This window comes from Bos indicus x Bos taurus, chromosome 6, assembly GCF_003369695.1.
Source record: "Bos indicus x Bos taurus breed Angus x Brahman F1 hybrid chromosome 6, Bos_hybrid_MaternalHap_v2.0, whole genome shotgun sequence".
NCBI lineage: Eukaryota > Metazoa > Chordata > Mammalia > Artiodactyla > Bovidae > Bos > Bos indicus x Bos taurus.
The window spans coordinates 19,653,283-19,679,309 of NC_040081.1; the positions used below are offsets into that span (position 1 = coordinate 19,653,283).

Genomic DNA, 26,027 nt, shown 5'->3' on the forward strand with positions numbered 1-26,027 from the left:
GTATATCAAGGCTGTATATTGTCACCCTGCTTATTTAACTTATATGCAGAGTACTCTGCATATAGTGCCAGGCTGGATGACTCACAAGCTGGAATCAAGATTGCCAAGAGAAATATCAACAACCTCAGATATGCAGATGATATCGCTCTAATGGCAGAAAGCAAAGAGGAACTAAAGAGCCTCTTGAGGGTGAAAGAGGACAGTGACAAAGCTGGCTTAAAGCTCAACATTCAAAAAGCTCTAATGGCAGAAAGCAAAGAGGAACTAAAGAGCCTCTTGAGGGTGAAAGAGGACAGTGACAAAGCTGGCTTAAAGCTCAACATTCAAAAAAAAAGATCGTGGCATTGGGTCCCATCCCTTCATAGTAAATAGAAGGGGAAAAAGAGAAAGCAATGACAGATTTTATTTTTGTGGGTTCCAAAGTCACTGCAGATGGTGACTGCGGCCATGAAATTAAAAGACACTTGGACAGAAAGCTGTGACAAACCTAAACAGCATATTAAAAAGCAGAGACATAACTTGGCTGACAAAGGTCCATATAGTCAAAGCTAGCATTTTTTCCAGTTGTCATGTATGAATTTGAGAGTTGGACCCATAACAAAGACTGAGAGCTGAAGAATTGATACTTTTGAACTGTGGTGCTTGAAAAGACTCTTGAGAGTCGCTTGGACTGCAAGGAGATCAAACCAGTCAATCCTAAGGAAAATCAACCCTGAATATTCATTGAAAGGACTGAGGCTAAAGTTGAAACTCCAATACTTAGGCCACCTGATGTGAAGAGCTGACTCACTGGAAAAGACTCTGATGCTGGGAAACACTGAAGGCAACGGAGAAGGGGGTGGCAGAGCATGACATGGTTAGATAGCATCACTGTCTCAAAGGACGTAAATCTGAGCAAACTCCAGGAGATAGTGAAGGACAGGGAAGCCTGGTGTGCTGCAGTCCGTGGGAGTTGCAAAGAGTGTAACACGACTTAGAAACTGAACAACTACAAATAGTACTCACCAGGGAGTTAAAAAAAGTCACATAGCTTGATGTTTGATTTACTCAATATGACAGCAAATTACTCGGTGGTATTTATAACAAAGATTTTATTCCACATTATTTAAATGACCATGGTTAAAGTTTAAATTGTCATACTACTAGTTGTTGCCTGCTTTTGCATGTTCCCTTTTAAACACTGTTTCTAGATAAGCTTAGGAAAAAAGTACTCGATCTCCTCTAGCAATACTTTTGCCAAGATGTATTATTAAGTGTTGGCATTTTCTTGATATCCAAGATAGGATCATGACATTAAGAATGAAGAAAAAAAACCAAGTCACCTAATCCTAAACCAAAGTGAAACACAGCTTTGATGATGGAATAGAAGCAAATGGCCCCAAATGAAGCAAGTTCATTGGAGCAACAGTTTGCTAATATTCACAGACAACTGCTTTCTCCAACGAGGTAGGGCTGGGAGAGAAAACTAAGTTTCCAAAAAAAAAAAAAAAAAGTTCAAGACGATCCAAGAAATCTACACAAACTTGATTGAGTACGTTAAGTCACTCAATCGTGTCCGACTCTGTGTGACCCCATGCACTGTAGCCCACCAGGCTCCTTCATCCATGGGATTTTCCAGGCAAGAATAATGGAGTGGGTTGCCATTTCCTTCTCTAGGAGATCTTCCCGACCCAGGAGTTGAACCCAGATCTCCCTCATTGTAGGCAGACGCTTTACCGTCTGAGCCATCAGCGAAGTCCACACACAAACCTAGCAGCACATGGCAAACGACCCCTTAGATTGCTGCAGCTGGAAGCTGCTCCATTCCACTGTCAGAGAAAGCCACGGCCACTGATCTTGGAAAAACTGGGAAGGGGACGGGAGCCTTCCCACCCTTGCCCGCATGGTGCATCCTGTTTCCCCCTATGCTAAGAGGCGGTTTTTCGGGGTCACGGGGACTGCGCCCTCCTTACCTGGTCGCAGAGGCGCGGCCAGGCAGGGAGGGTGCGTGAGTGGGTAGGCGACAGGGGCCGCCAGCGCATTCCAGCCCCGCCCGAGCCGAGTTTCCCGAGGCCACTTCAGGGAGTCTTCGTCTGCTGACCACTCGCTGCCAACGAGGCCACGAGAGAAAGAACGCAGAGCGCTTCAAGGAAGCGGTGGCGGCGACCGTCATTCATAATCCGGCGGACCGGAAAGAGAGGGTCACGTCACTTCCTACCGTCGCACAGTCAAAACGTTCCCCAGCCGAGCCTCCTGCGGGAACCTTTGTTTTTCCGCTCTCGGAGCGGACTGGTGGTGTTGGCACCGGTTCGCCAGGCCACCGGCAACGGACGGAGCAGCTGGGCGGAGCGGTGAATAGTGAGTAGTGACCTGCTGCCGGCTCTCAGCCGACTCTCAGGGGCTTCAGACCTCCGCGAGGGGCGAGGTGGGAGAGTAGTTCCGTGGGGTCTTAAGAGTTTTCTCGCTCCCTCTCACTTCGCCGTCTACAGGCGGTCGAGTGCCCAGGCTGACCGCTTTCTCCTTACAACGAGGGTCGTGCTTCCTCGGAGAGTAAGCCCCAGGGACTAGGTCCTTGGAACCCTTTCTCGGACCTTCCTTGGCAGGTTTTGGCGACTTCTCTGTACAGCTTCTTCTGTCTGCCTCTCACCTCTCCGGATCACTTGTCATAGGCCTTGGGTGTGTCACGACTTTGGTCAAAATATTGGCATTCTTGTTCTGCGCCTCTCTGGTCACTGTTTAGATTCTCTGTCACTTGATTGGTTTGGAATCAAGGTCTTTCCGCCTCACCTGTGTTTCCGGACGTGTGCCTAAGATATCAGTATAACCTAGGGCCAAGAACTCGGTGAAGGAATAAAAAGGGTAGCATCTTTGAAGGGATGGGTTACAAGAGCTTGCAAAGATGAAGAGGCAAAGCTATCTAGAGCCGTTCTGTGATGACAACCCTAATATTGCACTTTGTGTGAATAGGGTCAGTTTCCTGCATCTCGTTCACATGAAGACCAACTTTGCACTTCTTTTAAGATCGGCGTGTTAAAAAAAAAAAAAAAAAAAGATTGGCGTGTTGAGTGGGAAATGGAATCTAGAGGAAAGCATATATTAATATATGAATACCCAACTTAGTTTGGAGAAATCACAGAAGCCCTCAAAAGTGACATTTAAACGAAACCTAGTTCAATGACTCAACAAATAGTTGTGAGCGTCTGTTAAGTTCCAAGCACTAGGTATATAACAGTGACTAAAACAAGTCCCTGCTTGCATGGAGTTTACAGCCTAGTGAGATTAAAAAATTTAAACCAGACAAAGGATTGGCAAGAGAGTATTGCAGATAGGAACACTGTACAAGTCCCCAGTCTTGAAAGAGGTGTTTTTGTTTTGTACTGCCTTTCCCTTTTTGATGTTTTAGGATTTGGGCCAGGGCGAGGCAGTGGGGATGGCTCTGAGTTTCTTTTTTGTCGCTTTTTGTTAAGGGACTTTGGAAATGTTTAGAACTGTGTAGAAGCAGAGAAAAGATCATTATACTTTGACCTCTAATAATTCTGTGGCCATTATATTGTGGTACTTTGCAAAATAGCAAAATGGTAGGCAACAAAGATAGGAAGGGAGCATAGCAATCAACTCCAGTATTCTTGCTTGGAGAATCCCATGGACAGAGGAGCCTGACAGGCTACAGTCCATAGGTTCACGTAGAGTTGGCCACCAGTGAAGCCATCTAGCACACAAACACACACAGGCAAAAAGGATAGCTTCTCCCCTTACAGTACTGAGAGTTTTATAGAGAATATAACAAATGTCCAAAAAAATTAAAAAGTGTGGTTCAAGGTAGAAAACTCCCATACCATGAGAATGCACTGCTAGATATCCTTGGAGAGCAGGATTCGTAGTCCAGGGAATAGAGCAGAACACTAGCTATGAGTAAAGTCCTTATGAGAAGTAGTATTTGAACCAGGTCTTGATAGGATTTGGAAATATAAAAAAAGGTAAAATGCTTCTCAGACAGACAAATTGAGAAGAAGAGAAGAAGAAGATGGTGCCGGAGAGGGCGATGGCATCCCACTCCAGTACTCTTGCCTGGAAAATCCCATGGACAGAGGAGCCTGGAAGGCTGCAGTCCATGGGGTCGCAAAGAGTCGGACACGACTGAGCGACTTCACTTTCACTTTTCACTTTCATGCATTGGAGAAGGAAATGGCAACCCACTCCAGTGTTCTTGCCTGGAGAATCCCAGGGACAGGGCAGCCTGATGGGCTGCCATCTATAGGGTCGCACAGAGTTGGACACAACTGAAGCGACTTAGCAGCAGCAGCAGCAAGCCCAGCTAATGACTCTGCCCTACTGAAAATCTAGGAATGAAGACTTAAAGTTTTTGTGCCAGTTACTGAATCTTTCTTAATGGTAGGCCAAGAAGTTAGGCTTAAGGCAGTGGGTTGCCTTAATTTTCAAAGAAGAAAGAAAGAAAATGTGTTGCAGGAACATTAATATGGCAACTGTCTTGATGTCAAGGAGAATAACCAGAGTATTACTGTAGTACAAAAAGCAAGTGAAAACCTGAATCTGAGTAATAGCCTTGGAAATGAAAAGCAGGAACAGATGTGAGAAATGTTGCAGACTCAGAATTCACAGGAAAGGCCTGCTGATTGTTCAGAATAAGGAATGGGGAAGGACTCAGTGAGCAAAGGTTTAGGCCTCAGACCTGATTAATGGAGAGTGTGTCATTTATTGAAAGTGCAGGACAGGGAAATTTGGGGGGAAGATATTCATAATTTCAAATTCAATCATAGCTGAACTTGAGATACATTAGGGCAACCAGTTAGATATGTCTACTAAGCAGTTGGAAATATGGGGTTTAAGCTTAAGAGAGATGGACTGGGAGTAAACGTATGAAATCATCTGTCTACAGTTGCTAGTTGAAAACCTGATATATAAAGATTACCAAATAGGAAACTGGTAGCAGAACTAAAGAAACTAGACGAGGACACAATTACTTCGGCAATACCAAGATCAATGGAGTTGAAAAGATGACCCACAGAAAGAAGAGCCTGAGATAGAAAAGGAAAACCAGAAAAGCTGAGTGTTTCTCATGGAAAAGAAAGGTTTTTGAAAGAGACAGTGAATTCTCTTGGCCAGCATTACTGAGTGATAGATTTACACCACAGTTGCTGACCTCTTTAGGACCATAGAAGAAAAAGAAATTTCTTTCACTATTCAGTAGTCCCTTCTTATCCATGTAGGATATGTTCCAAGATCTCCAGTGGATGCCTGAAACCATAAATAGTACCACACCCTATATATACCATTTTTTTTCCTGCATACATACCTGTGATAAAGTTTTATTAATAAATTAGGCACAGTAAGAGATTAACAACAACTGATAATAAAATAGAATGATTATAACAACATACCATAATAAAAGTTATGTGAACATAGTCTCTCCCTTCAGCTTCTTTAACTCTGCCTGAAATGTGACAGTGGGTTCTTCATTGGCAGACATAGCCTCTCCAGTAATTTATATATTTTTCAGTCTAAACCCAAATCTATGTAACCATCTCTTACTTTCAGTAAATGGCTGGTGTCACTCATTTCAGGGGATCCCTTGCTGAAGTTTTTGTAGATGCTCAATGCTTTCTGGCCCAACGCATTTCTGTCGGTTTGAACACATACTCTGTTCATGTCCACCCACAAATTTAATGGCTTTTCCAATCTAACTAAGCACTTAATGTGCCATGGCTATAACTCTTACAGCTTGAGGTACAATAGCAAAACTAGCTCAAATTTCTTTTTCCTTCTTCACAATTTCACAAATAGAAGACTTGTTCTTACATAGATTTTAGCAACCTCATTATATGAGCATATAACTTTTTTCTTATTAAGTTGAAAACATCCACCTTTTCACTTAGAGGATGCACTTTGCAGCTTCTCTGGCATATCTGAATTGTATGCCTTACTACTCTGGCTCTTTGGGGCCATTAAATAAATAATAATAAGGTAACATGAACACAAGCACTGCAGTACCCTGGCAGCCAGTCTGATAACCGAGCTGGCTAGTGACTAACAGATGGGATTCACTGGACAAAGGGATAATTCACATCCCACATGGGATGGGCCAAGCTGGCGTGTGACTTCATCACGCTATTCAGAGTCTACATACAGAGGATTACTAATGTGTATTTGCCAGTAAGAAAGGAGAAGTAATAGAAACCGGAGAAGGCAATAGAAACTGGAGAGGGAAAGTAAGGTAGTAAGCAAAAGAATAAAGGATAAAACATATAATGATGAGTGTTTTATTTTAGGCCCAACTCCTGTTTTTTTCTGTTGGATGGGGAACAGAAGTTGGGTCGAGAAAGTGCTAATAAAGAGGAAGCAGAGGAAACAAAAAAGTGGAGGCCTCTATAAATTCAAAGTACAGGTGGATGGGAGTAAAGAAATTTTTAAAAGAAAGAAAAATTTACTTGGTACCCTGAAGAGGTTCCTGGGTCAAAGCAGTAGAAGAGATTAGTAGAGTGGTGGAAGATTGTAGTTAAAAAGGAGAATTGACTGTAGTCAAAGAGAAGAGTTGTGAGTTCCAGGTTTCAGTAGCTAAAGATGAAGCTCTTTGAGGTTGAAGATCTAAATAAACCTAGCACAGGAATTTGGAGAAGAACACCAGTATAGACGCTAAAATTACCAGAGATAATGGCAAGGGGGAGAGGAAGAAGATGAACCTGGTACAAATGTTCTGTCCATTAGCAACAGTGAACATGCAGGTGTGGTTTCAAGAGACGATGTTGATCAATGATGGTCGGAGTATTCTCCCTCAAACAGCAATACGGAGTAAGGTCTCTGTAGACTTCTGTTTGGTCTTTGAATAGGAACAACTCACTACTTGGGAAGGCTGTAAAACAGGTGAAGTCTGTGTGTATGGGAGGCGGGGAGAGCGGATAGTCAAGGTAAAGCAATAAAAGGAGTGCTTGAGAAAACTATGGAAAAAGCTAGGGGAATATGTTGGTAATAAGTAGGGGCTAGAAGATGCTGGGGAGCTAGCAATGAAATTAACGTGGAGGGGGGAAGGACTGAGCTGAATGAGTGCATGCTTGCGTGCTTCATTGTCTGACTTCGTTGTCCAACTGTTTGCAACCCCACGGACCACATCCTGCTAGGCTCCTCTGTCCGTGCGATTCTCCAGGCAAGAATATTGGAGTGGGTTGCCATGCCCTCCCCCATGGTTGATCTTCTCAACCCAGCGATCAAACCCATCACTCTTATGTCTCCTGAATTGGCAGGCAATTTCTTTACCACTGGCGCCACCTGGGAAGCCCTGAGCTAAATAAGTACTGGAGGGATTTTCAAGGGGGAAGTAAGTTTGTACCTTAAAGTAACCATTATGTATATATAATAGGAAAAGGGAAACTGGAAATTGCTAGAAAGGCTAACCCATTGGTCTCCAAACTTTTCTCACCATTTATTCCATGAGTAAAAAAGTAAGTACACTTCTTTATGTATGTATTTAGCTACCAATTATACGGGCTTCCCAAGTGGTGCTGGTAGTCAAGAATTTACCTGCCAGTGGGGGAGATGTAAAAGACGAGGTGCTGGCTCTTGTTACCTAATCTGTAATATAAACCTTTTTCTATCTGTGATTATAGAAATACTTTGCTTCTAATTTTCAACATAGAAGTTTGAAGTAATGGTTTTTCTAGTATATTAAAAGGATTCTTCTAAGTTTCAGTCCTTTCAGCACCTCAAAATACAGACTTCTCTGGATAAGTAAACTACTGTGTTCCTGAGCTATAAAAACTTAAGTCAGTAGAAAGTCTAGGCTGTGTTTCCTTGTGCACTCAGGAGGAGTGGCAACTTCACTCCTTTTCATTGTGGACATTTTAATGAGGAACACTTTTCTCCTCATGAATAATTAAAAAAAAGTACACCTTTCTGTACCTATCATTATATATGGGTAATGTATGTAATAATACAGTCTTAAGAAGTAACAGAGGTTGCTTCTCAATTTTTATTAAATTATTACCCATACAACTGTTTGAGGTAGATTATTTTTCTTTTAATATTGAGCTTTGGACCCCTGCTCTTGGGTGATTGAGTAGAGCACAGAATTTGACAATAATTTTGTGGCCATCAGAGGGGTATCTTATACCTTCTTTAAAAAAAAAAAACCATTCGGAGTGTGTGTATGTGTGTTTCCTATAAAAACTGAAGAAGTATTAGGAGGAAGGTAGATAGGGAAGGAACAAACAAAATCCATTTTCAGGGTGGTCTTTCATATACCAAGATTAAACCTACAGCAAGTTTTAATGGCTTTATAAATCCCTGAAAATGAGAGATTACTGTGGAATTGCTGACAGATCCCTAACTCTAGCAAGTACAAGTGTGTTGCATTATTACAGTATTAACCTCAAGGACAGAAGACAGTTTCAAGCTCTAGAATGTTGATCAAAGGATTGAATACAAAGTATACATTTTTATTTTAATAATTCCTTGCCTGGAGAAGTATTTTAAAAAGTGACACCAAAAATAAAACAACATAATAGCATTGGTATTAACTGAAAAGAAAACTTTTTAATGTTTTAGAATTTCATAAGCCTTTGATGTATATCTTCACTATTTTTTAAGCTCCTTAGGGCACAGAGAATATCATAGGCCATATATATATATATATCTTTTGGCACCATTTGTCACAGACTTTGCTTTTTAAAAATAGGTTAATGCATGAGATACCACAAGCTAAATGTGATGCAATAAAATTATCATAAGTGTATTTTCTGAGGCATTCAAGATTGGGACTGAGGACTAAGGAGGCAAAAAAAGATAACTGAGGTTAAAATTTCAGCACTAACTTTTATAGCTTATTGCTTAATGTATGCTCTAACTGTTGTCTCCCGTGACACCCTTCCTCCAGTCTGTGTGTGGGGGGTGAGGGGTGTATAAATAAGGTTTGAGAGAAGAAATTTTGATATACTGTAAACTTGACCTAAACACATCAAGTTTCTCTGTACTAAATTATAAGTGTATTATTTGAAAACTATATTAGGAAGAGGCTCTGTGAAGAGCAGGAGCTTGTCTGAAAGCTGATAATACTCTCACTTTAGGAGAAGAGAACTAGATAATTCCAATTAGGGATAAGAAGGAAATGTATCTGTAATAACCTTTTAGACAGTTTGAATTTTGTATCAGGTGCACAGTAATACATTTAAACAGAACAAGACAGATAAATTTCGACAGGTAATTGCCCATTGTCTGTAAATTACCTTCTTTTTTTTTCCTTCAGGTGTTTGGGATGGCTGCTGCAGTGAACTTGGAACTTGATCCCATATTTTTGAAAGCATTAGGCTTCTTACATTCAAAGAGTAAAGATTCTGCTGAAAAGCTAAAAACACTACTTGATGAATCTTTGGCTCGGGGCATTGATTCAAGTTACCGTCCATCTCAAAAGGTATATAACTGAATTAGAGGCTTGGAGGGAGTTCTGTAAAGTCTTTAATGTTTAGACCATCTCAAAACAGTCTGCCAGATAATCTTCCCTTGTGGCATGAAGAACTTTACAGTGTTCTTTTCTTTCTCAAGCTTTCAGAGAACTATTCCACTGTATAGAAAAGTTAGCTGAGAGTGGACAATATTTTGTTCTACTATTTTCTGTGTATAGAAACCCACTTATGTATTATAATTTTAATTCTTTATGATTAGGATTTTTTTAATCTGCTGAATGAAACCATAGCTTGTAATTATTCTCTAATGTTTTAGGGGCAAAAAAATAAAAGGGCAAGAATTCTACAATGAAGTGAATTACATATAGATAGGATAATTTAAGGGAAAAAGGAGGTATGGATAAACTGTGAGAACTATGTAACTCCCATTGCAAACAAAGTGGCCAAGCAGCTTTCTATGAAAAGAATATACATTTTGGAACCAGACAGATCTGTTTTAAATCCCAGCTTACGTCTTACTAGTGTGATGACAGGTAACATATCTTGAACATTTACTGTGTCCTAGGTACTTTTCTCAGTGATATAGGTGTATAATTAATTTTAATTGTGATAATGATCCTTTGAGATAGGTATTATTTATTTTTATTTTACAATAAGGAAACTGAGGTACATAGTAACTTCATTTCACCCAGCATCTGTTTCTCTATTAGTAAAATGAGGATAATGAGAACTACCTTGCAAAGTAATGAACATTAAAAGAAATAAAGAACATTGGTACACTACACCTAGTGTAGTGTCTGCCTGGTATATAATAAGCTCTTAGTGAATGACAGCTCTTACTATATTCTTTATACCTACCTAAGACATTCTTTCAAACCTGTCTAAAACTCTAGCCTTGAAACTTCGAGTCACCCAGGTCTATGAACACCTGGATACCAAACTGATAAGGAGAAGACCAAGCTACCTGACTAGCTCAGTCTAATCCAGAATCTCAAACTCAAGACAGGGCCGAGTCCCAGACTCAGTGCCCAAGTAAGCAGTGATGTTTTCCTCCAGGCCTTCTTTCAAAATAAGCTCTCGTATTCTCAGACCTTTTTATTGTCCTTTGAATAGTGGAGCCATCATTTATTTTACCATTCTCATTCTGAAGGTTCGGCGAGCTCAAACCAACCAAATTAATAAAATTCAACAAAATGCACTAACAAATTTGTTCTGCTCCGAGTATTGATATTGTCCAAATAGGAAATTCCTATTATTACTAAAGAAGCAGTATTTTTCTAAAAATTTATTTACTTATTTTACTTTTGGCCACACTGGGTCTTCACTGCTGCACTCAGGCTTTCTCTAAGTGTGGCAGGTAGGGGCTACTCTGCATTGCTGTGCATCAGCTTCTCACTGCAGTATCTTCTCTCGTTGCGGAGTGCAGCCTCCAGGGCGCAGGGCTTCAGTAGGTGCAGCTCATGGGCCCTAGTGTGTGGGCTCAGTAGTTGTGACGCCAGGGCTTAGTTGCTCCATGGCATATGGGATCTTCCAGACCAGGGACTGAACCCATGTACCCTGAATTGGCAGGTGGATTCATAATCACTGGACCACCAGGGAAGCCCCAAGAAGCAGTATTTTGATTCTAAAACAGAAGGAAGCGCATTTGTTAAAGTACATGAGAAGTTGGTTGCAACTAAAACGTCTCCTGCCCTTACATTTTTAGCCATTAGAGAAATGTAAATTAAATCTACAATGATATGCCATACATATCTATTAAATGTCTAAAATTAAAAAGATTAGCCATACCAGGTATTGGTGAGGATTTGAAGATAGGAACTGGGACTCTCAGGTACTCCTGATGAAAATATAAAATGGTATACCACTTTGGAACATGGTTTGATAGTTTCTTAAAAAGTTATTCATAAACCTACCATACAATCCAGACATCCTACTCCTAGACATTTATTCTAAAGAAATTAAAGTATGTGTCCATGTAAGGGTTTGTACGTGAATGTTCGTAACATCTTTATTTGTAATAGCCCCAAACTGGAAACAACCCAGTAGTCCGGCAGTAGGTAAATGAATAAACAAATCATGGTATATTTGTTCAATGGAGTACTATTCAGCGACAAAAGGAGGGAACTTTTGTTACACTCAGTGACATTCATGAATCTCAGAGTAAATATACTGAGTGAAAAAGCCAGAAAAAGTATATCCTGCATGATTCCACTTATGAAAATTTCTAGGAAATGCAACCTATATAGTTACAGAAGATGGATCAGTAGTTTCCTGAGAATGGGTGTCTTAGTTTTCTAGAATGTCTGCCTCTAAGAGTGATTATAGACGGCAACAAGGAAACTTGGCAAGATGATGAATATGTTCATTATATTAATTGTAGTGATGGCTCACAAATGTGAAACCATATAGTGAAACTTATTGAAGAAAAAGACACAATATGTTGGCACATTTGATGTCTTAATTTTTAACTGATAATTTAGATTTGTGATCTGGTTTTGTTTTTAATAATATACTAGTCTGAATATTTCTTTATAGGTATCTTTTAATTTCATATACAGGATGTGGAGCCACCCAAAATTTCAAGCACAAAAACTGTTTCTGTTAAGCAGGAGCCCAAAACATCATCTAGTCTTCCTTCTGGCAATAATAATGGCAAGGTTCTCACAACTGAGAAGGTAAAAAAGGAAGGTGAAAAGAGACCTGCTGATAAAGTAAGATTTTGCTTTACTCTAGTAAATCAATCAATCAGTTGTTTTTTGCTTACTTTTTGTATATAATAATTGGTAAAAGTGTGTAAAAAAAGTGTAAAAAAAATAATCACTCAGGAAATATATTTTGGTTATTATGGATTTTTTTAATTAAAATTTAGAAACATTTTAGAACCGTTTATTGAAATCATTGTCAACAAATATTTGAGCCCTAGAAGATATACTAATTTCATGTGTAAACTTTAATCTATAACTCAAATATTTTATATTGAACAGTTGTTGAAAAGAAAAGATGGCAAGGAAAGAATAAAGATGTAAATCACTAGACATGAAATTTGCAGAAAAGCATGTACTTTAACAGGGTTACAGAAAACTCTTGGATTGTCTACTGTGAATGATTTCTGCACATGGTTAATTATTAGGATTTTAGAACTTAGTAAAAAAAACATTTAAAAAAACTTTAGTAATACCTGCCCTCAAGGGGTTGTGTTTCCATACTTTTTCTAAGTACTGGCTCTTTATTACCTATATTATATTGTTCTCTTTATATTTTAAAGAAAGGAGCCAGAATTTGCTTTGAAACAAATATGGCAATGTGTTAAGCCTGAGTTACTAGTGGAAGTTCATTATTCATTTCTTTTCAATATAAAATATTATTAGTTCATAATTTAAAATATTTTAAAATAGCCTTAAAAATATCCTTATTAGTGCTGTGGCTTCTCAATTCAAAGCATCCAGTGGTGGGTAGGAGGGCAGTGTAAGTAAATCCATTGAACTTCCATGATTCTTTAATGAATAAAAGAGTACAAAGAGAGATACAGATGTATGCTGAACTGTTCTGATTTGTTTCTTTTTACCTTGTTGGATTCTTCTAACATACTGAGTACGAATTTCTTATACATCTTCTACGGGTCTTTAGTGCGTGCTTTTGTCCCTAACTATGTGAAAGTGTCTGCGGAGTGGACTTGGTCATTGCACACTGTCTGTCTTGTACATCTCTCAGTGATTTAAAGTTCATTTTAATGTGTTACTTTTTGATTGGGTGCCTTTTATAGATGAAATCAGACATCACTGAAGGAGCTGATGTCCCAAAGAAACCTAGACTGGAGAAACCAGAGACACGGTCCTCTCCCATCACTGTCCAAACCAGCAAGGATTTAGCCATGGCTGACCTTTCCAGCTTTGAGGAGACCAGTGCTGATGATTTTGCCATGGAGATGGGATTGGCCTGTGTTGTTTGTAGGTAAGTTGTACCTTGCCACATAGATTCTTTTGTTTCTTTGTAAAGAACAAACAATTTTAAAAAGAAAAAAAATAGACCAATCGTTGGGTGTTTTTTAAATTCCGTTTACATTATTTGGAGGTGGATAGGAGATAAACTGCCCATGTGGCAATTTAATGTCTAATAAATTTGTCAAAAATTTATATTACTAACAGGTATCTTTATAATCAGTTATGTTATAATAACATTTTCTGCATTCTTGGCTTCTAGAGTAAAAGCACTTATTTCTTTAATTTTTAGTGAGACACTGTTTAGCAGACTAAATTATTTCCACCTTTCTTTTTAAGAAGACTATGTTGCTTTTTTTTTTCCTGAAGTGTTCATAGAATTTATAAAGTAAACGGTTATACCATTTTCTAAAATAGCATTAAATCTTTTCCTAAGGATAAGGAAAATGAAATTAATGGATCATGTAGGTTATTCTGAGAATTGTTGTGAAACATGGATGCATAATTATAAAAATAGATAATTCTGCTTAGTAGAAGATTCATCTTAAAAATAAGAATAATTAGATTTTAAATTCCTTGATACCAGGGTCTCCGTCTTTAGTTGTTAATAACTTTCATTGCCTGGCACAGTAGAAGAGATTGTCACCTTTCCTGTTATTCGCTTCATGAAAATATTAAATTCTGGTGCATGGGACTGAACACATAGCTCTAAAATTTTGTGAACATTATACAGCATCAGTTAATGTACTTCTTAATAGGATTATTTTGTTAGAGCTTCATTGCTTTAACATATATTTGTTTATTTCAACCTTTATCTACTGTAAGGGTTGCCATTTTCATGTAAAGAAATAAATGGTAAAGTAATAAGGGGGAAAGAACTAGTAATTGTAATCCTCCATAAGAGGATTTGTTATGATGGTCTGAGGCTGTTGCTGTTGCAATTTTTACCTTTTTGATACACTTATTAATACATTCTATTTTGTTAATTAAGACATTTATTTATGGAGCACCCCATGTCTGTGTAGTAATGTGCTAGGCACTGTAGATAATTAGGTTCATTTTCTACCTTTAGGCCACTCGTGTATTAATGAAGAAAATAGAACAATATGTAGGCAACAAATATAAAGGAATTTAATAGAGGTACAAAGAAGATGTTATGAGACTGTTGGAGGATGAGCCAAGGTCTACTGCCTTCTGGGAAAAGGAAAAAAATTACAATGGAAAATGCTAAGAAGAAGAATATAGCCAAGTTTAGTCTAAGTCGCCTTATATATTTCTTACTGGTTAAACATAACCTTTAAAAGAAATGAATTGTTTGTGCAGGCTACACATTGGGATTTGTTATTTTGCTGTTTGGCTTCTCTGATATATCTTTAAGATATCAAACTTCACCAGAAGAACCCTAGAGTGGCTTTAAATTGTTGCATTCAAATAAGTGTCATATCTAATGATATATTTTCGTAGGCAAATGACAGTGGCATCCGGTAACCAATTAGTAGAATGTCAGGAATGCCATAATCTCTACCACCAAGATTGCCATAAGCCCCAGGTGACAGACAAGGAAGTGACTGACCCTCGCCTTGTGTGGTATTGTGCCCGATGTACCAGACAAATGAAAAGAATGGTAGGAATTACTTTTCTCTGTTTTAAACAATCTCTGTCCTTTTCTTTGTTAATATGTGGTTGTTAAGATAAAAATCTGAACATTTATGCTATTGAAAAAAATCTTATAAGCTGATTATTTTAATGCTTGTTTATATAGTATAAATGTGTGGTATAATCATAAGGGATTTGATTTAGGTCATACCTGAATGGTCTAGTGGTTTTCCCTACTTTCTTCAATTTAAGTCTGAATTTGGCAATAAGGAGTTCATGGTCTGAGCCACAGTCAGCTCCTGGTCTTGTTTTTGCTGACTGTATAGAGCTTCTCCATCTTTGGCTGCAAAGAATATAATCAATCTGATTTCGGTGTTGACCATCTGGTGATGTCCATGTATAGAGTCTTCTCTTGTGTTGTTGGAAGAGGGTGTTTGTTATGACCAGTGCATTTTCTTGGCAAAACTCTATTAGTCTTTGCCCTGCTTCATTCCGTATTCCAAGGCCAAATTTGCCTGTTACTCCAGGTGTTTCTTGACTTCCTACTTTTGCATTCCAGTCCCCTATAATGAAAAGGACATATTTTTTGGGTGTTAGTTCTAAAAGGTCTTGTAGGTCTTCATAGAACCGTTCAACTTCAGCTTCTTCAGTGTTACTGGTTGGGGCATAGACTTGGATTACTGTGATATTGAATGGTTTGCCTTGGAAACGAACAGAGATCATTCTGTCGTTTTTGAGATTGCATCCAAGTACTGCATTTCAGACTCTTTTGTTGACCATGATGGCTACTCCATTTTTTACTGAAGTACAGTTGATTTATCATGTTGGTTTCTGATGTACAGCAAAGTGATCCTGTATATTGAATATAGTCCCCTGTGCTATACAGTAGGGCCTTGTTGTTTATCCATCCTATACATAATAATTTTTGTCTGCTAATTTCGACTTTCCAGTCCATCCTTACCTCACGCTCCCACCCCTTTGGCAATCACAAGTCTATTCTCTATGAGTCTGTTTCTGTTTTATGAATAAGTTCATTTGTGTCATATTTTAGATCCCACGTAGAAGTGATTATCATACGACATTTGTCTTTCTGTGTCTGACTTGCTTCTCCTATATGATAATCTCTAGGTCCATCCACACTGCTGCAAATGGCATTCTTTTGTTCTTTTTTATGGCTGACTAATAGTCCGTTGTATATGTCTATACTATATCTTTGGGGCTTCCCTGGTAGCTACCACGGAAGGGAACTGCTACCCACTCAAGTATTCTGGCATGGAGAATTCCATGGGCTGATCCACTCCTTTGCTGATGGACATGTAGGTTGGTTCCATGTCTTGGTTATTGTAAATGGTGCTGCTGTGAATATAGGAGTGCCTGTATTTTTTTGAATTATAGCTTTCTCCAGAAGATTAAGGACTTTTTATAGAAGAGTTCTCATATTGTTAACCAAGTCAATTTCTACATAAATTTTTGTGACCAAATATATCTTTTTAAAGTCAGAAGTACTTAGTTAAATAAAAAGAAATTTTAATCACTAAATCAGAAATAGGTTATGTTTTTATTCCTATGAAAAGTAATAAAATTTCAGTAGTATTTATACTTTGTTTGTAACAAGAAAGTTCTGTGACATGGTACAGTATTTTTTCTGCTCTGTCTGATTTTTATTTAGTTTATTACTTAAACTACCCTCCAGGACTTCAACCCAAGTAATTACGGGTGAGCAGAATAGTACGTTCCAGCACTTTGGCACAAGTAGTCACTAAGTATTGCTAGTCAAAATAAATAACTTGTGATAGTGATCTTTCTTTAACATAGCTTCAAGGTTTATTATTATTTTATTATAAGTCTCTCAATAAAGTAAGTGCTGTTCTCTCCTACGTTTTTCTCCCTTATATTTTGTGAGTTAACTCATACCAAATCTATATTTATAGTTCTTACCCTCTTTCTGAAGTGAATTTTGGCAGATGACCAGATATCCTACAGTTACTTCAAGTGCAATATTTTTTAAATTAAAATTGTTTTCTTCTCCACTCAGTTTTTCCTCATTTGCCTGAACTGATAATATTATCCTTGATGCCTCTCTTAAATCCACATCCCTTTGTTTACCAAACTTGTTAATTCTACCCCATATGTATTTCACAGATCTGCTCATTTCACTTTTATTACCCTGTTCCACAAATCGCTCATTTCTTGCTGTTGTGTTAGCTCCTTGATTCGCTTTAGTCCACTTTATACACTACAAATAGAATATTCTTCTACAATAATTACCTAACTTTATCTGTTTAAGTGTGCCCAGTGGCTCTCAGTTACCTATGTAATGAAGTTATCCTTGTTAGGGTGGATTATGGACCTTCTCTTTTTGACCCAGTTCTACCTTTGTATCCTTCTCTTCCCACCACTTCACCATATATACCACATACTGTGGCCACATAAAACCAAATGGTTCATTTCCTGAGTATGTGGTGAACTTTCATGTTCCCATATGTCCTGTTTCTCAGCTTCTCCTCATCCTGATACATTTTATTCTTTATCAACTTTGCAAATTAAATGCCTAATTAATTTGTATTAAGAGCAAGTCTCATTCACTGACAGAGCACCAGAGCAGAGCTCAGGACTGGACACATCCCACATTCTGTTGTTTCATTTTAAGATACATAAAAATAGAGGAAATACAGATTTGGGCCAGAAATCAGCAGTCAAGAAGTTCAGTCTGTATGTCCAAGAGTCAAGTGCTGAATGACCAACGTCAGAGCATGATTAAATACACCAAGAATGGACCTGGGGAAATACCAACTGCGTGATCTGAAGTGAACCTGAAGATCGGGATCCAGGAAACACAAGCTTTAGTGAGAGAAAGGGGTTTGGAAATGGAAGGGATGCTAAACTGAATTGCTTTCAGTGCGGTTCTCATATGTGCATTGGTTATTGCTCCAAGGTATCTCAAAGATACCTTAAAAAGCATCTTATATCCTCTTTCCCCTTGCACTAATTTATTCAACTATGGCAGGTTCTACAGTACAGAAAGATGGGAAGACAGAGATAAGAATGGTGTGATAGTGGGTGGCAGGGTCCAGAGTTATTCTTTAGTTCTGCAATTTTCTTTCTACCAGGCAATGGGATTTGCCCCAGCACTCATGACTAATTGCAGTGGTTCTCAGTCTAAGGTGGCAACACACTCCTACTCAGCAGTAACAGAAGTAGGTGGTATTTTTGATTGTTACTGTACTGGCCATATTGCCTTGAGTGGTAAATTTCATACATTCTACACTATGTGAGTCAGTCTCCCAATAAAAAAATTAGAGTGCCTTTGTTGAGCAATACTGAATCAGTGATAATATCCTAGTTCCCTAAACTAGTATACCAGCAAAGAGCAGAGGGTTTTGGGTATCTCTTAGGTTCTAAGATGGGTAGGTGAAATAGCCAGGAAGCAGAAGAAGATCCAAACATGATCTCCTAGGCAGAGGTTCTTTCTGAGCTTCATAGTAATGAATCTTCATCTACTAAACCATACAAGTTAGGTCGGTCTTCAGAGTCTAACCTCATCTACTGATGTGGGTGGGGGAAAGTGTAAGATTAGAATACCATGTACTCCTGATACTCTGAAGGCTACATTTTCATAACATGGTTTGCAGTACAAGGTATGATAATCTTTCTTGGTAGTAGATATTTTACCATAGATATCTTCCAGCATTCTTTATAATATTCTTGATCTAAGTGTTGCTTTATAACTGATGTCTGAAAGTAGGTATACTTTCATGTGGAAAATATGTAATATAAAAAATGGGATGAACTGAGACTTAAGGGTGAAAATATATTATATGGCAAATCATAGCACAAGAAAGTCTAAACAAAGATAAAACATTCAAATTTCCAGAAATGGGAGCACATCATTAATAAAGTTTTTGGTATAGTCTTGCGTGACGTTTATTAGGATTGTCAAAAACAGTGGAATGGCTGGGAGCACCATTACTCACCTAATAGAGAAGTGTTCTTCTGGAATCAGTAAGAAAAGTTTGTTTTCTTACCATTTGTAAATAATGATGATGAATGAATAGTAACTGTTATTATCTGCACTTAACATGTACCAGACACTGTGTAAACTCTTACATAATCACTGCATTCTCATAACCCTCCTTTAGAACAGAAGATTTTATCCACATTTTGCAGATGAAAAATGAGACTTCTGGAAATTTACATATTTTACCTGAGGTAACATAGATAGGGAAGTAGTTGAGCTGGGCTTTAATTTTAGTTCTGTTTGATTCCAAAAGCTGTCCTCTCGAACACTACACTATTCCGTTTGTATAGTTAATATTATCTAGCTGGAAAACACTAAAGAATAAACTAAAAAATGATTCATGTACAAGAGAATTTAGTAAAGTACCTAATATAAAGGAAAAAGATCAATTGTTGGTCAAAATAAAACTGAAAATGTTTATATGGTTTTTTTCGTTTTCTTTTTAATGATTTTGGACTGTTTTGTTAAAATATTTAATTAACTCCAGTCTGCATAATTTTTAAAACCTCATGTTATCTTTACAGTTTAGAAACTAATAAAATCTATAAAGTCATTAATTGATATGATAAAATAATTTGTCCAAGAGTTTATATTTTCCATGTCATCACAATGTTGTATTTTTTTAATGTTAAATGTTTATCTATATTACAGTTCATTGAGGAGTCCTGTGGTAGATTTTATTGTCTTTTTGTACATTTAACTAAGACTTTGTAGCTAATTTAATTTTAACACTGATTTTTGCAGGCTCAGAAAACTCAGAAACCACCACAGAAACCAGCCCCCACAGTTGTTTCTGTAGCTCCAGCTGTTAAAGATCCATTGGTTAAGAAACCAGAAACTAAACTCAAACCAGAGACAACTTTTCTAGCATTTAAGAGATCAGAAGTCAAGGTATAGTACATTCTATTTTTATCTAAGATTGGATTTAAATTTAGTTGACTTAGTTACTTGAAAACATTAATCAGGAACTTTGTAGACTAAATGGCCATATGTTGGAAATTAAGACTGTATTACTATTAACGTTGGCTTCCCTGGTGGCTCAGTGGTAAAAAATCCGCCTGCCAATGAAGAGACAAGGGTTCCGTCCCTGGGTCCAGAAGATCCCCTGAAGAAGGAAATGGCAACCCATTCCAGTATTCTTACCTGGGAAATCCCATGGACAGAGGAGCCTTGTGGGCTGTGGCCATAGGGTCGCAAAAGAGTTGGACATGACTTAGTGACTAAACAACAGCAAACTGTCAACATTAAGTAGAAAGAGAACATTTATGTAATTATCTTGAACTCTGCTGTTTCTTTTTTTATCGTGATTAGGAACTATCTGTGAGCATTCTAAGATAACATTCGTTATCATTCCTGTGTAGTCAGCCAATATTCTGCCCTCAGGAATTTGGTTTCAATTCCAAATGCCTTTGTTCTCAGTAGCAGTAGTTTTGCTCCTCACATCATTTGTGAGCTTTCTTCGCCCTACTCATTGACTATTTGAAGTTTTCTTGCTTTCTCTTATTTCTTTCTATTATTATGAATTTTCCCATGAAGTGGCTCTTTCCTATACTAAAGGGCCAGATTATCTAGTGAGAGTATTACCTTTCTCATTCCTTGACATCATGCTACATTATTATTATTATCCTGGCGTTTTGATATCATAGGATAAAATATTTTTCTAATCTAATTTTATAACAAAAGGAATGCTTTTATTGAGTTACACATTCTAATTTTAAGCAGAATATTAAAGATGGAAGAAAAAATGTTAGCTCCAGATTCTCAAAGGTTACTCCCAGAAAATTCTAAAGATATTGCCTTGTCCAATTGGCTATAGGTAGTGAAAATCAAGAATATAAATATAAAGTACTCTTGAGAAAGGTACTGATAATTTTATTTGCAGAGCATTTTTAATTTAATTTAGCTGGTGGCTTAGAGGGTAAAGCGTCTGCCTGCAATGCAGGAGACCTGGGTTCAGTCCCTAGGTAGGGAAGATCCCTGGAGAAGGAAATGGCAACCCACTCCAGTACTCTTGCCTAGAAAATTCCATGGATGGAGAAGCCTGGTAGGCTACAGTCCGTGGGGTTGCAAAGAGTCGGACACGACTGAGCAACTTTACCACCACCAAGGAAGAGTTGATATCCAAGGGATAGCCCTTATTGGTTTATCACATAGAGACTTGGTGAGCTAGAGTAGAAGTAAGAATAATTTATTGAAAATAATTAGAGTTGCTATATTCCTTGTGGCTCAGCTGGTAAAGAATCTGCCTGCAATGTGGGAGACCTGGGTTCAATCCCTGGTTTGGGAAGATCCCCTGGAGAAGGGAAAGGCTACCCACTCCAGTATTCTGGCCCAGAGAATTCCATGGACTCTATAGTCCATGGGGTTGCAAAGAGTCAGACACGACTGAGCAACTTTCATTTCATTTCATACTTAAATTACTTTCAGATAGATTTTTATACTAACCTATTACTGCTGCTGCTAAGTCGCTTCAGTCGTGTCCGACTCTGTGCAACCCCATAGACGGCAGCCTACCAGGCTCCCCCGTCCCTGGGATTCTCCAGGCAAGGACACTGGAGTGGGTTACCAATTCCTTCTCCAATGCATGAAAGTGAAAAGTGAAAGTGAAGTCACTCAGTCATGTCCAACTCTTTGCGACCCCATGGACTGCAGCCTACCAGGCTCCTCCGTCCATGGGATTTTCCAGGCAGGAGTACTGGAGTGGGGTGCCATCTCCTTCTCCAACCTATTACTACCAAGGCTTATTTTTAGGAAACTCAATATGAAATTATTTTGCAGCAAATAAATTAAGGCCTTGGCTGTCATGTTTGTTCTGATTAAGAGGTTTTGATATTTTTCTGATAAAATAGAATAAATGTTTACTATGAAATTTAATAAATTGAAAAGCAATACCAGTAACACCAAACCATTAAAATAAAATGTCATATACACAGAACTTGCTTTGTACTTCATAAGTTTTGGTCTTTTTGATTACTTTAGATGGGTTTTCTTTTGTAAAGTTTATTGAAAGATCATTTAGTCAAATGGCAGGCAGTTTTATATTTATTAGAAAGAAAAGGAAAAAATAACATCTTTTATAATTGAAAATTAAGTTTACTACGCCTGTGTCCTTTGCTACCTTGGCTATCTTTTTCTCATTAAATATATGCATTTCTCTAGGAATTTGCAATTTATGTAAAGTTTATCTTCTTTGCATAACCTTATGAGATAGTCATTATATGATGTAACTAAAAAAATCCTATCATTTTTCACAGTATGTGAACAATAATCTGGACCTTCCTCTTCTAAAGACCTCAGAGCCCTCTATTTTCAGTATTTTTCTCATTGGTTTATAATGTTTAATGCAGACAACACTGAAGACTACTTTGTAAGAACTAAAAGCATTTTTATCAACTCATTCGGAATTCAGTTCTAAAATATAATTGGGTGTATTTTAAGCATGATAATTAGCATATTAAGTAAGATACTATTTGTAAGATTTTTATCTTTTACATATTTAACACTTTTGTGACCCATGAAAATAAGATAGAAAAATTCAATTCACAATCAATTTGAACAAAGTGCATTTTCCCCTAAATGTTAATATGAAAAAAAATTGTTTTTGTATGAAGAAGAACAGTATTTATATAGTGACATTGGTATTCTATTAGCTTTTGACTGTCCAAGGAAGTTAATTAGAGAAATTTAATATGTGTTACACCTTTAAGGAATAAATCTGGGAGTGAGTCAGGCATGCCCAAAATGTCACTATGCAGCTTATTGAGGCAGTTTATAAAAAATCCTTTATATTGAAACAGGGATCTCTTTGTGATAGTTTCAGTGGAAACATGGATAAATTGGGAAAATAAAGTTATGAAATGTTTTTAGTATTATCACCAGTTGTATAATTTCATGTAGTTAATGCAGTATACCTGTATATATGCAAGTATTTGCTCAAAATTTAGGGGGAATTTTTTTTTAATAGGTTCAAAATCTCATCTCAGACATCTACTGAGTATCCTGGGCATAAGCATTTTTGTCCATTAAGAGTGGATTCTGTTTTTTGAATTGATCCACAAGTCATCTGGAGCAAGGTCTAAAGAATTAGATGTTTTACTAAGCTAAATAATAACCTTTTTACATGAAAAACAACTTACAGCATTAAATCTGATTTTCTGATGTGGCTTGTGACTGAATCTAGAAGCAGTCCTCAAAAAGGAAATTTTTTTCTGAAATGATTAGAATAAGAATATGACATAGCATAACTCCTGCTTTGGAAATGGTAGCACCGTTAGCTATGGATAGGTTTCTTCTATGTGTTTTGTCATTTCAGTTTATCAGAACTTAATTTTGATGATTTAAATTTCCAAGATCACTATTTTTGTATAAAAAGTCTTAACCATTAATCTTCTTATGTATTTAAGAATATTAGGTATTAATTATACTTGCCTCTAATATTTATCTTATATTTTTTAGGCATCCACAGTCGTTTCAGGAAATTCTTCTAGCACCAATGTTTCCTCTTCAGCAACTAGTGGCCTGATTGGATGGGCAGCTTTTGCAGCCAAAACTACTTCTGCTGGTCCATCAACAGCAAAATTGAGTTCAGCAGCCCAAAACAATAGCGGGAAACCTGCTACCTCTTCTGCTAACCAGAAGCCCGTGGGTTTGACTGGTCTGGCAACAACATCCAAAGGGGGAATAGGTTCCAAAATAGGTTCCAGTAACAGCACTTCCCCCACTGTACCGTTGAAACCACCTCCACCTCTCACTCTAGGCAAAACTGGCCTTAGTCGCTCAGTTAGTTGTGACAATGTTAGCAAAGTAGGTCTTCCCAGTCCAAGTAGTTTGGTTCCAGGAAGCAGCAGCCAACTCAGTGGGAATGGAAATAGTGGGACATCAGGGCCTAGTGGAAGTACCACTAACAAAACCGCTTCCGAACCGAGCACCTCTCCGTCGGCATCCCTTAAAGGTCCAACTTCACAAGAATCACAACTCAATGCCATGAAGCGATTACAGATGGTCAAGAAGAAGGCTGCCCAAAAGAAACTCAAGAAGTAATGTGGCCAAGTAGGTTTTTATATCATATTATCCTAAAGATTAAAATCTTATTAAGATATAAATTGTAATATACTATAATTTAATAAAAATCTTCATAATGAAATTTCTATTATTTCTTACCTTAAAATGCTAAATAGTATTTAGTGAAACTTGGAAATGTTTATCTTAAATCTGTTTTAACATTTTTATTTTGACAGTTTTCATAGTGTGTGAAAACAATCATTAGAATGACTAATTCTTAATAAAAACTTCTGAAATCCCAGAAGACTGGTGCATCTGCAGATTAAAAAAAAAGAAAAATGCATCTTCTAACACAGTCCCAATAATTATTTTTTTTAATTTTATTTTGTTTTTAAACTTTACAATATTGTATTGGTTTTGCCAAATATCGAAATGAATCCGCCACAGGTATACACGTGTTCCCCATCCTGAACCCTCCTCCCTCCCCATACCATCCCTCTGGGTCATCCCAGCGCACCAGCCCTAAGCATCCAGTATCATGCATCGAACCTGGACTGGCGACTCATTTCATATATGATATTATACGTATTTCAATGCCATTCTCCCAAATCATCCCACCCTCTCCCTCTCCCACAGAGTCCAAAAGACTGTTCTATACATCAGTGTCTCTTTTGCTGTCTCGTATACAGGGTTATTGTTACCATCTTTCTAAATTCCATATATATGCGTTAGTATACTGTATTGGTGTTTTTCCTTCTGGCTTACTTCACTCTGTATAATAGGCTCCAGTTTCATCCACCTCATTAGAACTGATTCAAATGTATTCTTCTTAATGGCTGAGTAATACTCCATTGTGTATATGTACCACAGCTTTCTTATCCATTCATCTGCTGATGGACATCTAGGTTGCTTCCATGTCCTGGCTATTATAAACAGTGCTGTGATGAACATTGGGGTACACATGTCTCTTTCCCTTCTGGTTTCCTCAGTGTGTATGCCCAGCAGTGGGATTGCTGGGTCATAAGGCAGTTCTATTTCCAGTTTTTTAAGGAATCTCCACACTGTTCTCCATAGTGGCTATACTAGTTTGCATTCCCACCAACAGTGTAAGAGGGTTCCCTTTTCTCCACACCCTCTCCAGCATTTATTGCTTGTAGACTTTTGGATCGCAGCCATTCTGACTGGCGTGAAATGGTACCTCATAGTGGTTTTGATTTGCATTTCTCTGATAATGAGTGATGTTGAGCATCTTTTCATGTGTTTGTTAGCCATCTGTATGTCTTCTTTAGAGAAATGTCTGTTTAGTTCTTTGGCCCATTTTTTGATTGGGTCATTGATTTTTCTGGAGTTGAGCTATAGGAGTTGCTTGTATATTTTTGAGATTAGTTGTTTGTCAGTTGCTTCATTTGCTATTATTTTCTCCCATTCTGAAGGCTGTCTTTTCACCTTGCTAATAGTTTCCTTTGTTGTGCAGAAGCTTTTAAGTTTAATTAGGTCCCATTTGTTTATTTTTGCTTTTATTTCCAATATTCTGGGAGGTGGGTCATAGAGGATCCTGCTGTGATGTATGTCAGAGAGTGTTTTGCCTATGTTCTCCTCTAGGAGTTTTATAGTTTCTGGTCTTACGTTGAGATCTTTAATCCATTTTGAGTTTATTTTTGTGTATGGTATTAGAAAGTGTTCTAGTTTCATTCTTTTACAAGTGGTTGACCAGTTTTCCCAGCACCATTTGTTAAAGAGATTGTCTTTAATCCATTGTATATTCTTGCCTCCTTTGTCAAAGATAAGGTATCCATATGTGTGTGGATTTATCTCTGGGCTTTCTATTTTGTTCCATTGATCTATATTTCTGTCTTTTAACACAGTCCCAATAATTGATCCTGCCGAATAGGTGCCTTACAAGAAGACAAGGATGGCCCGATAATAAAGTTTTCTATTCCTCGCCCACCATAGCTAAATGTTCATTATCAGTCCCAGGCTCATTTCAACTGATTCTCCCTCTCCCACCAAATATTTCAACTTCTTCTTTTCAAAAGTAATTTTTAATGTTCTTGTGTTATGCTTTTATCTTTTTATCCCCTCATA

The 26,027-nt window shown here is 37.7% G+C and overlaps 2 protein-coding genes across 6 annotated transcripts in view; one reads left to right on the forward strand and one right to left on the reverse strand.

The window, feature by feature from the left end:
- Positions 1 to 2,170, reverse strand: part of GSTCD (glutathione S-transferase C-terminal domain containing) — a 151,707-nt gene extending 149,537 nt beyond the window's left edge. For 3 of the 4 annotated variants that reach the window (XM_027543908.1, XM_027543906.1, XM_027543907.1), the window contains exon 1: positions 1,953 to 2,060. In XM_027543908.1, the coding sequence (XP_027399709.1) occupies positions 1,953 to 2,021 (69 nt within the window). In that variant the 5' untranslated portion in view covers positions 2,022 to 2,060. Of the gene's footprint in view, positions 1 to 1,952 lie in introns of all 4 variants that reach the window. The other variant, XM_027543904.1, reaches the window with a different exon arrangement.
- Positions 2,171 to 2,183: 13 nt separating this feature from the next.
- Positions 2,184 to 24,084, forward strand: INTS12 (integrator complex subunit 12). Of its 2 annotated transcripts, none has more exons than XM_027543909.1 (7): positions 2,184 to 2,337; positions 9,233 to 9,397; positions 11,948 to 12,100; positions 13,153 to 13,340; positions 14,792 to 14,951; positions 19,686 to 19,832; positions 23,397 to 24,084. In XM_027543909.1, exons 2-7 carry the CDS (start codon positions 9,242 to 9,244, stop codon positions 23,979 to 23,981), a joined length of 1,389 nt encoding a protein of 462 aa, XP_027399710.1. In that variant the 5' UTR covers positions 2,184 to 2,337; positions 9,233 to 9,241; the 3' UTR covers positions 23,982 to 24,084. The 2 variants fall into 2 exon arrangements, with proteins under 2 accessions (XP_027399710.1, XP_027399711.1); XM_027543910.1 differs by having other exon boundaries at positions 2,319 to 2,404.
- Positions 24,085 to 26,027: the final 1,943 nt, after the last annotated feature.